This window comes from Coenobita brevimanus, chromosome 14 (genome assembly GCF_032717465.1).
Source record: "Coenobita brevimanus isolate Jiangsu-jjx chromosome 14, ASM3271746v2, whole genome shotgun sequence".
Taxonomy (NCBI): domain Eukaryota; kingdom Metazoa; phylum Arthropoda; class Malacostraca; order Decapoda; family Coenobitidae; genus Coenobita; species Coenobita brevimanus.
The window spans coordinates 33,006,602-33,020,966 of NC_136967.1; the positions used below are offsets into that span (position 1 = coordinate 33,006,602).

Consider the following 14,365-nt stretch of genomic DNA (forward strand, 5'->3'; position numbering starts at 1 on the left):
AAAAAGAAAACAAAATCACTGGCGTTGCAGCAATATCGTCCACGAGCCAAAAATTGTTGTATGGAGTACAACTCTCATGTGTGGGGAGGCTCTCCACATACAGCTCTTCTTAATAGGGTTGTGTCCCCCCCTGTGGCGGGGGGGACACAACCTGGCCGCACTATGGGGTGGTGCTACTACTCTGCGGCCGGGTTGTGTTAGGAAGAATACTGCCACCGTATTCCCTGCGTGTCGTAAAAGGCGACTAAAAGGGGCGGGGTGAGGGGACTAGGGACCCCCTCCTCTGTTTTTTTAGTTCCTAAAAAGAGACAGGCCAGAGAAAGGGACGGGGGATGGAGTTATCCCCGTACCCTGAAGATTGGGTCTATGAATGTGCGTGGATGTAGTACGATTGAGGCTAAAAGGGAGGAGATTGGGAGAATGTTTGTGAGAAGAAAGTTGGATGTGTTAGCTTTGAGTGAAACGAAGATGAAAGGGAAGGGGGAATATATGTTTGGAAGTGTGAATGGAAGATTGTCAGGTGTTGATAGAGGAAGGGCAAGAGAAGGTGTGGCCTTGTTAGTGAGTCCGGAAGTGCAGCAGTGTGTGATTGAATGGAAGGAGGTGTCATCGAGACTGATGTGGGTGAAAGCGAAATTTGAACGTGAGTTGTGGGTGTTTGTGAGTGCATATGGGCCTGGTAGTGAAAGGGATGAACAAGAGAGGGAGTCTTTCTGGAATGACGTTGATGAGTGTCTGCAGAGTTTTGGAGCGAATGTGAATGTGGTAATGATGGGAGATCTGAATGCTAGAGTGGGAAATGTAGCAGTTGAAGGCGTAGTTGGTATGCATGGTGTGCCTGGAAGAAATGAAAATGGGGAACGAATGATAGCGATGTGTGTTGAGCGAGAGATGGTGATTGGGAATACGCTGTTTGAGAAGAAAGATATTTATAAGTATACATGGGTGAGACAGGAGGGTGGAAGGGTTGTTGATAGAGCCTTGATGGACTATGTGGTTGTGTCTAGGAATGTAATAGGAAGATTGTTGGATGTGAGAGTTCTGAGAGGGGAGGGTGGAGGTATGTCTGACCACTACCTGGTGGAGGGAAAGTTAAGAGTAGGTAAGAGATCGGTGAGAGCTAGGAGGGTTAGGTGTGGCAGGGAGGTTTTGAAAGTGAGTGAGTTGGATAAAAGAGAGAAAAAGATAGAGTATCAGGAGAAATTGAAAGATGAGTGGAACGCAGTGAAAGATCGGGAAAATGGCAGTGTGGAGGAGGAATGGCAGTTGTTTAAGAGTGCTGTGGTGGAGCATGCAGAAGAGGTGTGTGGTGTGAGACGTGTGGGTGGTGGTGTAAGAAAAGGAAGTGAATGGTGGTGCGAGGAAGTAAGTATGGCTGTGGCTGAGAAGAGACGTGCATATGAAGTGTGGCTGCAGAGGAAGGATGAGATGTCATATGAAAGGTATAAGGAAAAGAGGAATAGAGCGAGAAGGGCTGTGCGTGATGCTAAAGTGGCAGCAGATGAGAGGTGGGGTAGGCGGCTGACAGAGAATTTTCAACAGAATAAGAAAATGTTTTGGAAGGAAGTGAAAAGGGTGCGAAAGGGAGAGTCTGGGAAGGAAGAACGAGTAAAAGCAGAGGATGGAGGGATGTTAATTGAGATGGATGCAGTAAGGAAGAGATGGGCAGAGTATTTTGAAAGATTGTTAAATGTAGAGGAGGAAAACGTGGCTGAGATTGTGGCAGATAGAAGGGTGCAAGGAATAAATGTGTTGGGAGAGTTGAATGATTCTTTGATCACGAAGGAGGAAGTGGAGAAGGCAGTAAAGGAGATGAAAACAGGGAAAGCTGCAGGTATGGATGGGTGTGCTGTGGAATGCCTGAAGGGTGGTGGAGTGACTATTGTTGACTGGTTAGTAAGATTATTGAATGTGTGCTTTGAGAAAGGTATGGTGCCAATTGACTGGGCAAGTGCTTGTGTGGTCCCGTTGTATAAAGGCAAGGGTGATAAGTATGAATGTACTAGCTTTAGGGGTATAAGTCTGTTGAGTGTTGTAGGTAAAGTGTATGGTAGAGTGTTAATTATGAGAGTTAGAGAGGATACAGAGGGAGTGATTAGTGATGAGCAGTGTGGCTTTAGGAGAGGGAGGGGATGCATTGATCAGGTGTTTGCTGTGAGACAAGTGTGTGAAAAGTATTTAGCGAAAGGCAAGGATGTGTTTTGGGCATTTATGGATTTAGAGAAAGCGTATGATAGAATTGATAGGGAGGCTTTGTGGACTGTTTTAAGATTGTATGGACTTGATGGTAGGTTACTAAAAGGGGTGAAAAGTTTTTATGTAAATAGTAGAGCGTGTGTAAGAGTGGGAAATGCTGTGAGTGATTGGTTTCCCGTGAGAGTGGGGCTGCGACAGGGATGTGTGATGTCGCCTTGGTTGTTTAATATTTACATGGATGGTGTTACTTGTAAGGGAGGTGAATGCAAGAGTTTTAGGTGGTCTGAGTCTGGTAAATGTTGATGGAGGAGAGTGGAATCTGAAGCAACTGCTGTTTGCAGATGATACTGCATTGGTGACTGATTCAGAGGAGAAATTGAGACAGTTGGTAGAGGAGTTTGGAAGGGTGTGTGAAAGGAGGAAATTGAAAGTAAATGAGAATAAGAGTAAAGTGATGAAGTGTACGAGGTTGATAGATGGTAGGGGGATGAATATAGTTTTGAATGGTGAGTTGCTTGAGGAGGTAGATTGTTTTAAATATCTAGGGTCACATGTTGCTGTGGATGGAAGAATAGATGCAGAAGTGAAGTTTAGAATTAATGAAGTAGGAAAGGTGCTGGGAGGAATGAAAAAAGTGTTTAAATGTCGTTCGCTTAGAATGGATGTAAAGAGAAGGCTGTATGAGGGTGTTGTGGTACCGACTGCGTTATATGGGGCTGAAACATGGAATATGGGTGTAGCAGAGAGGAAAAGTTTGAATGTAATGGAGATGAGATGTCTGAGGAGTATGTGTGGAGTGACGCGTATGGATCGAGTGCGAAATGATGAAGTGCGAAGGAGAACTGGAGTTGTTCGGGAGATGGCTGGTAGAGTTGAGCAGAGGGTGTTGCAATGGTTTGGGCATATGGAGAGAATGGATAATGAGCGATTGGTGAAAAAGATAACTAGATCTGATGTGAGAGGTGTAAGACTGAGAGGAAGACCACGAATAGGATGGATGGACAGTGTGAAGAGAGCGCTGGATGCGAGAGGGATGTCTGTTGAGCAAGGAAGAGTGGCTGTGCGTGACAGAAATAAATGGAGAGAAATTGTGAATGAATAAGTGATGACGCAGCCCTGAGGGGATATTCTCCCGCATTTGGTCTGATCAGCTAGTCAGGTCAGGTGCGGGTAAGGGGATGGGTCTGTTATGATGTGGCAGGGGTAAACCAGTTCTGCTGTCGGGCCCTGCTGTGGATGTCACTGCTTGCATTGCGCAGTTGACCCTTGTGCGGTGTGATGCGGTGAGGATCTGTCCGTTCTCCCCTTTGGGGCTAAGATGCGAATGAATGTGTTTGAATGGATGAGTAAATGGAGAGTGAGTCGTCCTGTCTTGGCTACCTCCCTTTCCTTGGGGGAAGCAGCCTAGGTATATAGATAGATAGATAGATGTTTTCTAACATGAGGCATCAACATTGTCAGTGCTACCCAAACATACATTTCGCTATCACTCGTCGCACTCCATTCTTTCATTTTCACATTCTCTTTCAGGTGTGAGGTCTCAGCCCAATTGCAACAGAAATCCCTGAAACTCTTCACTCCTTTCACAATCAACTCCATCACAGCTGTAGTGAAAAAAGCAAGGAAGAAGTCCACTGCAGAAGAAGCTCTGTTGCAGGGAAATTCTGGCTACACACCTACATTTGTGACATCAAACACATTTACCTCAGGCTGAAACCCCATCCCTTCCTCCCAGACAAAAGTTTCTAACCTACCAGTCCTCTGTTCCTGTCATGTCTGCCGTGCACGTGGCCTGCCCTGTGCCCTGCCATGGCCCCTAGCATGGCGGCGTGGTGGCAAGTCCACTGAATCACCACTAGATGAGGCAGGTGATGATGCTGGTGATGGTGATCGTGGTGGTGATGGCACGTGCCTGTCAACGTGCACCTGCACCAACATAACCTGATGTGCCAGGTTGTGGTGATAAGGCACATGGTGAGGAAGGCCTGTGTGGCAGGCTACGTGGTGAGGCAGGCCAGTGTGGCGGGCCACGTGGTGAGGCAGGCCAGTGTGGTGGGCCACGTGGTGAGGTAGGCCAGCGTGGTGAGGCCTGTAGTGATGCAGGCTGACATGGTGAGGTCTTTAGAGATGTAGCCTGGCATGGTGAGGCACGTGGTGAGGCAGGCTGGTGTGGTGAGGCAGGCCAGCTTGGTGAGGTACATGGTGATGCCTGTAGTGATGCAGGCTGGTGTGGTGAGGCACGTGGTGAGGCAGGCCGGATTGGTGAGGCACATTGTGAGGCAGGCCAGCATGGTGATGCATGTGGTGAGGCCTGTAGTGATGCAGGCCAGCGTGGTGAGGCACGTGAATATAGTGATGCAGGCTGTGTGGGTGAAGGTGGTGAAGATGGTGTGTGGGTGGAAATTTCCATTCTTGGCTGCTCTTGTGCCGGTGGCTCAGCCTGTGGCGTTTCCTCCTCCCGCTAGCCTCCACCTCCTCCCTTCCTTCACTCTCTACCTTCCCAGCCACTTTCTTCACTATGCGTGTATCACCTTCTGCAGGATCATTAACTACATCTGACCCTTCATCATCAGAAAAGGCTGATGATCGTGCAGACAGAAAGTATCAGTGCACAGTGGAGAATTCACGATCACTCTCTTCCTCTGATGCGTACTTTTCCATATTCATCATTGCAATATCATTTTCCTCAGAGGAGGAGTTACTTTCCACTACTCACAGTCTGTGATAATGGTATATCAAACTCCCTCCCTTATCACACAATCACTTAGGCCTTTCCTGCGAGGGCCTTTTGACTTCATTGGCATTGAAGTTGGTGGGCGCAGGAGGTCACCCAAGGGTCCAGACACAGGAATACATATTTGCGTAGGTCTGTCCATCAAGGAGGTACGCAGGCAACTGGAGGGTGACCGGGATGTGTACGGGAGGGTTGCCAGTGGGTTCGGGTGGTGTAAATAAGCAGCTGAATATTCAAACAATGGCGCGAATTACTAGATCATGTATACATGACCCCCGGACAGCCTCGGGAGGACCTGTATAAATGTCGCCTGGATGGGATGGGTTAAAGGAAACCAATAGGCTTGTCACTCAGCTTAGAGCCACCTGAAGTTGAATGAGTAACAATAAAAGTGACAGGAAGGATGGGAGAAATAGGAAGAGAGGAGAGCAGACACAGAAAATGAATGATAAAGGTGAAGGGGGATGTAAGCAGCACTACATCAGGTGAGTGGATGATGATCGCCACCACCTACCTACCATAGTGACGTGTAGGTAAATAAGACATACTGTATTTGTGACGATGGGGAATAATCAGAGATCTAAAGAGTATATGACTAGTGATGACTACTCATTACAGTAAATATGTATTTGAGTTTTAATGCGGTTCTTCAAAAGTCAGAGCTTTTCTCTCCTACCCCCTCTCTCTCTCTCTCTCTCTCTCTCTCTCTCTCTCACTTCATTTTCTTCTTCTTCTTCTGTATGTGCCATGTCTGGGAGGTCCAAAATGGAAAAAAAAAAATCCTAGTCTAAGACATAAGCCTAGATATTTCATCAAGAATTCGGGTTATATGAAAGTCCCCCACGATGAATGGATACTTTATTGGAAGAGGGCTGTGCTACACTTTCAGAGTCTAGTTCTGCTCTGTCTCTCCTAATTTCATGAGGAGAGAGGTAAATGAGCTTCAATTTACCATTACATTAGGCTGGGTTAAGTAATTCTTGGATTTGTATGCATAAAACAGTCAATAATAAAATACATGAATATATGGCAGAAGTCTGTTGCACCCAAAATACAGTAATTGTTGGAGATTTCAATTTACCAGTAACAAGATGGACTGGATCCTCATCTTCACACACAGGGTTAGACTAATTGTATGCTAACTTGCTTGAAAGCTCATTATATAAATTTGTAGAGCAACCCACACATGGAGAAAATATCCTAGATCTTATACTAGCAACATCAGAAAACTTAGTTCATAATGTTCAGGCTGGGGAAGAATTCAGTACTATAGTCGGTTTCAGCAAGTCTGATGCACAGATTTTGCCAGTTGTGGACAGGTGGAATTGATAACACTGCCCAATGTTCTCGGGCAGTGATCGGTCAATTCCCATCGTGTTTTAACCACCGATCTCTATAATATGGAGAGGCTATCTCTGCAGCAAGCTTGTAACTTTGACCGTCATATTGAAACACCAGCACTCATCGCCTCCATCATGGAAATGCAACTTGATCACTGTTTATAGCTTGTTGTTTCTGTTTTGCTGTTACTTACGTAAGCTAAGCAGTTTGCCATGGCACTATTTTCTGAATTCATCGGCTCATTTCAAAAGGCGTGGGCATCGGGTGTAGTGCATAAACAACAACAACGCCACCCTAGGCCCCTGGCGACAGTTACACAAACTTCACGGTGCTACCCATGAGAAAGCCTCTGCATACTATAGAGCTCAATGGTTTGACTGCGCATCAAATTGACTTTGTATTCCGACCAAAACTCATTTATTTGTTAAGATACCGGATTATACAGATACAGAATAAAGCCATATCTTTAATGATAAGTATGTACCTTTTGAATTACAAGAGATAACCCTGAACAACATTGATGAGAAAACTAAGTAAAGTGTCAACTGGACACATACGGACACAGTTAGCGACTATGGCGGGAATTCAGACGTTCATAGCAAGGTGGTTCCGATGTCCTGTGAAGGCTGGAATGTTTTTCCTACCACTACTGCACAGTGTCACAGTCTACACCATGCCCTTCATTACCACATCTACTAATATACAACCTTACCCGAGATATGCTTAGTTTACCTTTTAATAATTATGATTTGTGTAAGCACACACACACACACACACACACACACACACACACACACACACACACACACACACACACACACACACACACACTGAGAAAGATAATAATATCATTCATCAGACCAACCCTGGAGTATGCATCAGCAGTCTGGAATCCTCATCTCAAAAAACACGTAGATAAGATTGAAAAAGTTCAAAGGGCCGCTACAGTACAAGATGGGTACCGTACCAAGCTTAAGGGATCTTTCTACGAAGAAAGACTTGAAAAACTGAATCTGCCAACACTACAGGAGAGAAGGAAAAGAGGAGACATGATTATGCTATATAAATGCATATCAGGGAAGGATAAAGTAGACATAAATGAATATATAACCTATGGGGAAGCATCACCAAGAGGACAGTGCAAAAAACTGCATAAAAAAAAAGAGACGATAAATACGTAAGGAAATTTAGTTTCTCAAATAGGGCAATGGATCAGAGGAATGCACTAATGAATGAAATAGTGTGTGCCAAAACAATTAATAAATTTAAGGTTACGTATGATAGAAGTGGTTTAAGACACGGGACAGTACAAGCTTGACTCATTCCTGTAAGGATGCAGTTAGGTAAGAACAGTTAGGTAAGGTAAGAACACACACACACACACACACACACACACACACACACACACACACACACACCTTACCGGGGCCAGTACATGCTGTTCTCAATATACTGTACATACACAAATATCATTACCTTCATAGGTAACAGTAGCTTTAAAATACTGCATTTATGTTTGTATTCATAGTCAAATTCAGTGAAATTATTCCTTACATTAATAAGTTAGGTGTAAAATTTCCTGAACATTTTTTTAAGTATCATTAGAGACAGACAGAGAGAGAGAGACTATTCCTGGTCACCATTCACCCTCTCCTCGAGCATGGTATATCTCTATCCCCGAGCCGGGAAAGTAATGGATTACATTAGTGTAGAATGAACCGAATTTTTGTTAATGGTGGAAAAAAGGAAAGTAAGGTAAATGCAAACACCATGAGAATATAATAGTTGAACTAGGCCTATGCTGCTATAATTAAACCACGTGCAGTGTGAACGAAATCAAACATAATGAAATGACAATTAAACAAATAAATCAGTCGCTGACTGTTGTCCGTATGTGTCCAGTTGCGACTTTACTAAAATTTGTTATCAATGTCATTCAGGTTTATCTCTAACAATTCAAAAGGCACACATTAAAGATATCATTGATTTAAATTGTATCTGTGCAATCCGGTATCTTACAAATGAATGAGTTTTGGTTCGAATACAAAGACAATTTGGTGCACATGCAAACACGACAGGAATTGACCAATCATAGCCTGAGAGCATCGCACAGTATTACCAATTCCACCTGTCCTCAGCCGGCAAAATCTGTGCATCAGACTCGCTGAAACAGGCTATAGTCATCATTGCATAGTCATATTCAACCTCAGTTTCTTGCACTGACCAAAATTTTAGTTACGAGACGATCCCTGACTACAGGAAAACCAATTTTCACAAAATAAAGCTAACTTTACATAGCAATGAATAGGAACCGATTATTAAAAGTACAAATATACACACAGCATGGACAGTTAACAGAAGTCCTTAATAAGGCAGTTAATGAATGTGTATTGATGCGTAATAGAAGACCAGTGAAAAGTAATAAGCCAAAATGGTGGAACAGTAATTTTAAGAGAAGTCTTTCAGCATAGAAACTTGCTTATCAGAAATACAAATCCACTAATAATGAGGAGGATAAAGATATTTACCTTAACTTACGTTGAAATGCTAAAAAGTTAATAGGGCAAAGTAAGAAAAACCTGGAAGTGCATATTACAAGCATCAGTAAATCAAACCCCAAAGAATTTATCAGTTATATCAGAAATGAGAAAATATTAACACCAACAATAGCACCACTAGTATCAGCAGATGGTGAGCATACAAATAACGAAAGCAAGATGGCTAAAATTCTTAATAATTTCTTTACATCGGTATTTACAATTGAAAGTCCATGCTGAAACCAAACAATGTCCTCCCCACGCATAGATGAAAACAACACACTCAAAGAAATTATTATCAGTGAGAGAGATGTCCTCCTTGCACTAAATAAACTAAAGATAAATAAAATACCAGGGCCGGATAGAATATCTCCAAGAGTCTTAAAGGAGGCAAAAGAAGAAACAGTGAAACCCTTAACAAATATTCAATATCTCTCTCAGATGCAGCACTGTACCAAGCAGTTGGAAATTAACAAATGTAACTCCAATATTCAAAAATGGAGACAAATCCTAACGCAGCAGTCACCGACCAATAAGTTGGACATCAGTTGTCTGCAAGTTGTTGGAATCATAATTCGAGATAAATTGATCATGCATTTAGAACAGAACAATGTCATCAAAGACTCAGCACAGATTCCGAAATAAGCGTTCATGTCTTACAGATCTACTTGATTTTTTCAATTATATTATCAACATGTACAACGGCACTAAATCAGTCGATGTCATTTACCTTCATTTCCAAAAAGCATTTGATGAGGTTCCACATATCCAACTTGTCGAGAGACTACATGTCTATGATATCGGTGGCACTGTACTAAGATGGATTGAAAGCAGGCTTACGAATCGTAAACATAGAGTTGTAATCAATGGTAAGGAATCAGATTGGAAAAATTATATAAGTCGAGTACTGCAAGGCTCAGTTTTGGGTCCTATATTGTTCTTGATTTATATGGATGACATTGATGAGGGCTTGTTTTGTAAAATATCAAAATTTGCTGATGATAAAAAGATTGGTAATACAGCAGGTACCCCAGAACAGAGAATACTGATTCAAAGGGATCTTGATAAATTGCTTAATTGGGAGGAAAAATGGAAAATGGATTTTAACACTGATAAATGTAAAGTTCTAAACATTGGAAATAAAAATGGAAAATACAGTATAGTTATGCAATGAATCATTCTCAACTCATGAATGTAAACTATTAAAAGGATCTAGGAATAATTGTAACAGATGATCTGAAGTCACGTAAACAGTGCACAGAAACTGTAAAGAAAGCTAACAAACTAGTTGGGTTGATAGGTAGATCAGTTCAAATCTGAAAATATCATCCTTACCCCATACAATTCCTTGATGCGTCCACATCTAGAGCACTGTGTGCAGTTCTGGCCACTTTATAACAGGAAAGATATAGAAAAAATTGGAGAGAATGCAGCGGCGAGTAACAAAAATGATACCCAGACTGAGGAACAAATCATACAAGAAGCGGTGAAATGAGCTAAAGTTATTTAACCTGTCAAAGTGCAGACTACGAGGGGATCTGATTCAAGTATTCAAGATTATTAAAGGAACTGATAATATGGATGTTGACTAGTATTTTGCAATTGATCATTCAAACTGCACAAGAGGTAATGGGTATAAGATTACTGGAGAGCATTTCCAGTCTAACGAAGCCAAACATTTTTTCTTCAACAGGGTTGTTAACATTTGGAATAAACTGCCCAGGGATGTCGTTGACTGCAGCACAGTGGTGACATTAAAAAATCTCTTAGATAACTATCTCTCTTCAAATCCCCAACTAAACGCCTTCATGACTTAATTACATTGTAAGATGTTTTTCTCAATTTCAGATCGTGATGAAACTATAGCAGGGAAATACCATGTAATTTATTATAACTGTAGCTTATTGACACTTGTAGTGCATAGATATAGTAGGACAGAATATAGTTTACCACTTTTCAGTGTTTCCTATGAAAATTCCTTGTCAGTTTTTCCATGCTGTGTGGTGGTTCTTCTTGTTTTTTCCTGCCAGCTTTGACTAGAGGATTTGGTGGGTGGGGAAGAGCCTTCGTGCTCTAATATCCTTACCTTCAACTTGTAGAATTTGATATCACAGTGATAGTCTTCTCTGTACAAAGCAGCCTCGAAAGGACCATTAAGTCTGTTGCTGTTTGCTTTCCTTTGGATTCCTTTCTCATAGTTCTTTGTCTTAGTTTGCGATAGGAAACTCTCAGTGCCAGTCAGCTCATATTTTCTGATTTTACAGGATGATTTTTTCCTACGATCTTCATTTCTCTTGGCCAGGTTTCGGCCAGATGACATAGTGGTGATGACGTTTCCCCGCAGCGGCACGACGTGGACGCAGGAGATGGTGTGGTGTATGACGCACGACCTTGACTTCACCACAGCCATTAACAAGCCACTCAGAGCGCGATCCCCCTTCCTTGAGTAGGCACCAACATCACTTGATTCTGCTTCACTGGTAGTAGCAGTAGTTGTAGTAGTAGTAGTAGTGACGGTGGTGGTGGTTGTAGTAGTAGTAGTAGTGGTAATGGTGGTGGTGGTGGTAGTAGTAGTAATAGTGGATGTCAGTGCTCGAGGTTTCTGGACACATGGGCAGAGGGCATTCTTCGACATTAGGATGTTTGATCCTATGGCAGCATGTCATCATGAACTGACTCTCGAAGCTGCACACAAAAGGAATGAACAAGAAAAAAAAAAGAAACTATCAAGAAAGGATCCATGTGGACCACGGTCGATTCACTCCCCTTGTGTTCACAACATCAGGTGGGATGGGTCCAGAGACGGTGAGATTCTACTCAAGACTGGCAGAGGTTCTTTCTGAGAAGAAGCATCAACTCCAGAGTTCTGTTATGGCCTGGATGAGATGTCGACTGTCATTCTTCCTTGTGAGCTCTGCACTCCTATGTCTCAGGGGCACAAGATCATCAGCCTTCAGCCCTGTCTCTAGGCGGGTATGGATAACGAAGCTATTGTTCGAGAGTCGCATAGACAACTGACTGGAAGTAGATTAATGTCTTTATTGACGCTGTAATATTAATGAATATAAAATACCGTAATAAAAGTAATAGTAGATGGTTGGTAACCACAGCCATTGGCGTGCCTGGGGCCAACGGATTGTAATATGAGGGTTAGTGTTAACCTTCACATTACAACTCCAAATTTTGAACCGTATTAGGATGGTTGGTTTAGATCTTCACAGTATAATTCGCCAATGGATGGAGGTGATTTGTAAAAAAAAAGTAATAGTAGTAGTAGTAGTAGTGGTAGTGGTGGTGGTGGTGGTGGGGGTGGTAGTAGTAGTAGTAGTAGTAGTTGTTGTTGTTGTTGTAGTAGTAGTGTTGGTGGTGGTGGTAGTAGTAGAAGTGTTGTTGGTGGTGGTGGTTGTGGTAGTAGTAGCAGTAGTAACAGTAGTAGCAGCAGCAGTAGTAGTAGTAGTAGTGATGGAGATGGTAGTAGTTGTAGTGGTATTAGTAGCAGGACTAGTACTAGTAGTAGCGGTGATAGTGGTGGTAGTAGTAGTAGCAGTAGTGGTGGTGGTGGTGTGTAGCAGCAGTAGTCAGTCAATGAATCACTCAATCAGTCGGCTTTATTTCGTATCTCTTGATACAGAGAAAATAATACATTTCATCATCATAAGTAGTAGTAGTAATAGTAGCAGCTGCAGTATCGTATAAGCAGCAGCAGTAGCGGTAGTACATACATATACAAAATACTGTACATATTGCACATTGCATAGTAGGTGGTGTACTGTACAATTACATATAAAAGGAAAAATCATATTAAAAGACCTAACGGCATCACAGTGCACATACACATTAGTATCATATTAGAAAAAAAAAATTGCACCAATAAGATATATAAAAAAATGTCCAAGGTAAAAAATAAAAGCAATCATGAGTACAATTAAAAAGAGGTCCTGGGTGAAATATAAAAGCTAGCATCAGTGAAAAATAAAAAGGTCCAAATAAAATATAAAAGCTAGCTACCATAGAAAATAAAAAATAAAAAAATAAAAAGGTCCAAACAAAATGAAAATAAAATAAAAATAAAATAAAAGCTAACACATAGTAAGCAGTAGTAGTAATAATAGTAGTAGTAGTTATGGTGGTGTGTAGTTTTAATAGTAGTAGTAGTAGTAGTAGTAGTAGTGGTAGTAGGGGTAGTAGTGGTGGTGAAGTGTAGTAGTAGGGGTAGTAGTGGTGGTGGTGTTTAGTAGTAGTAGTTGTAATAGCAGTAGTTGCAACAGTGGTGGTGGTGATGGTTTGTAGTAGTAGTTGTGGTAATCCAGGTTAATTTGAATGTAAATTACTCTGATGGTATTGTTTTCACTCTGTTTGTTTGTCTGTCTGTTTGTTTGTTTGATTGTTAAACTTCACGTGAGAACTACTGGTGCGATATTGACTAAAATTACAGGGATGATGGGCCATGACCTGATCACCTGATTAAATTTTGGGCCAAGGCCCAGGCTGTAAAAAAAAAAAAAAAATCCCCATAACTGACATGAAACCAAAACCAAAAGGTGCATCTTTCAAATCTGCATCCTGTAACATGCCTATTACATCAGGGGCGTCACCCCCCAGTTAGCGGTAGGGGGGTCAGTGTCAGGTGGGTCGGGCCTAAAATTTCAAATGGGCATAAAATCGTAAATTTTCACCAGCTTTACTCCAGATTTGATAGGTGTCATATTTGACTAGATTTCCTGTTGAGTTTAAATGTCACCACTAAAATGACTGCCCGGGATGGGTTTGCTGTGCCTTGGACTGCCCGGGATGGGTTTGCTGTGCCTTGGACTGCCCGGGATGGGTTTGCTGTGCCTTGGCACCGCTTCTTGTTTGTCTGTATTCTTATGTCTTCCGATTTTTCATTGATTCAAGCGATATTCTCTCTGACCAGGACTGCGTAACGCCTCTCCCTTAGCGATTTGTTTTGCCTATCAGCAACACGTCAAATCATAGTAAAGGATGAAGTGTTGCTTAGTCTCCTGTGTCGTCCATTGAGTATGTACAGTGAGGGACGCCTTCCCACAGTGGCACTGAAGTGGACAGGCCACTCCTCTGCCTGGTTATACAAATGTCCCTCAGATCCCACCCTATCCCTGAAAGGAGAATGGTGAACGAAAAGAGGACCACTACTACTACCACCACTACTAATACTGATGTCAGGACTCCATATTATAAATACAAATCATAATAGATAGCATGGTGGATAGGTAGACAGATAGATAGACAGAATACCAGACAAGGTGTGGGAATGGGAAATGAGCATGCAACCCTTAAGTGAAGGAATGCTTGACGTGCACCAGAAGCAGTACATACACACAGACATACAGTGTTCTAGAAGCTTCAACAACAATATAGCCCACGTGACACGACCCCTGCTAAACGAGAATGTAGGAATCAGAGATCAGAAAGGGGCCAGCCATAGAACCGACAGGTAGTGGAGAGAGGAAATAAGAAGAGGGGTTCTACAACACTTAGTTAGCAAATCACGTCCCTGTGTACTACATACTCTGCTCATCTTAGACTTTCTTTGAAG

The 14,365-nt window shown here is 42.3% G+C and overlaps 1 protein-coding gene across 1 annotated transcript in view; it reads left to right on the plus strand.

Moving 5' to 3' along the window:
• Positions 1-4,923: 4,923 nt before the first annotated feature.
• LOC145390340 (sulfotransferase 1 family member D1-like) overlaps positions 4,924-14,365 on the plus strand; it is an 84,155-nt gene continuing 74,713 nt past the window's right edge. The window contains exon 1 of the mRNA XM_080265298.1: positions 4,924-5,128. Coding sequence (XP_080121424.1) covers positions 4,924-5,128 — 205 coding nt within the window. The remainder of the gene's footprint in view (positions 5,129-14,365) is intronic.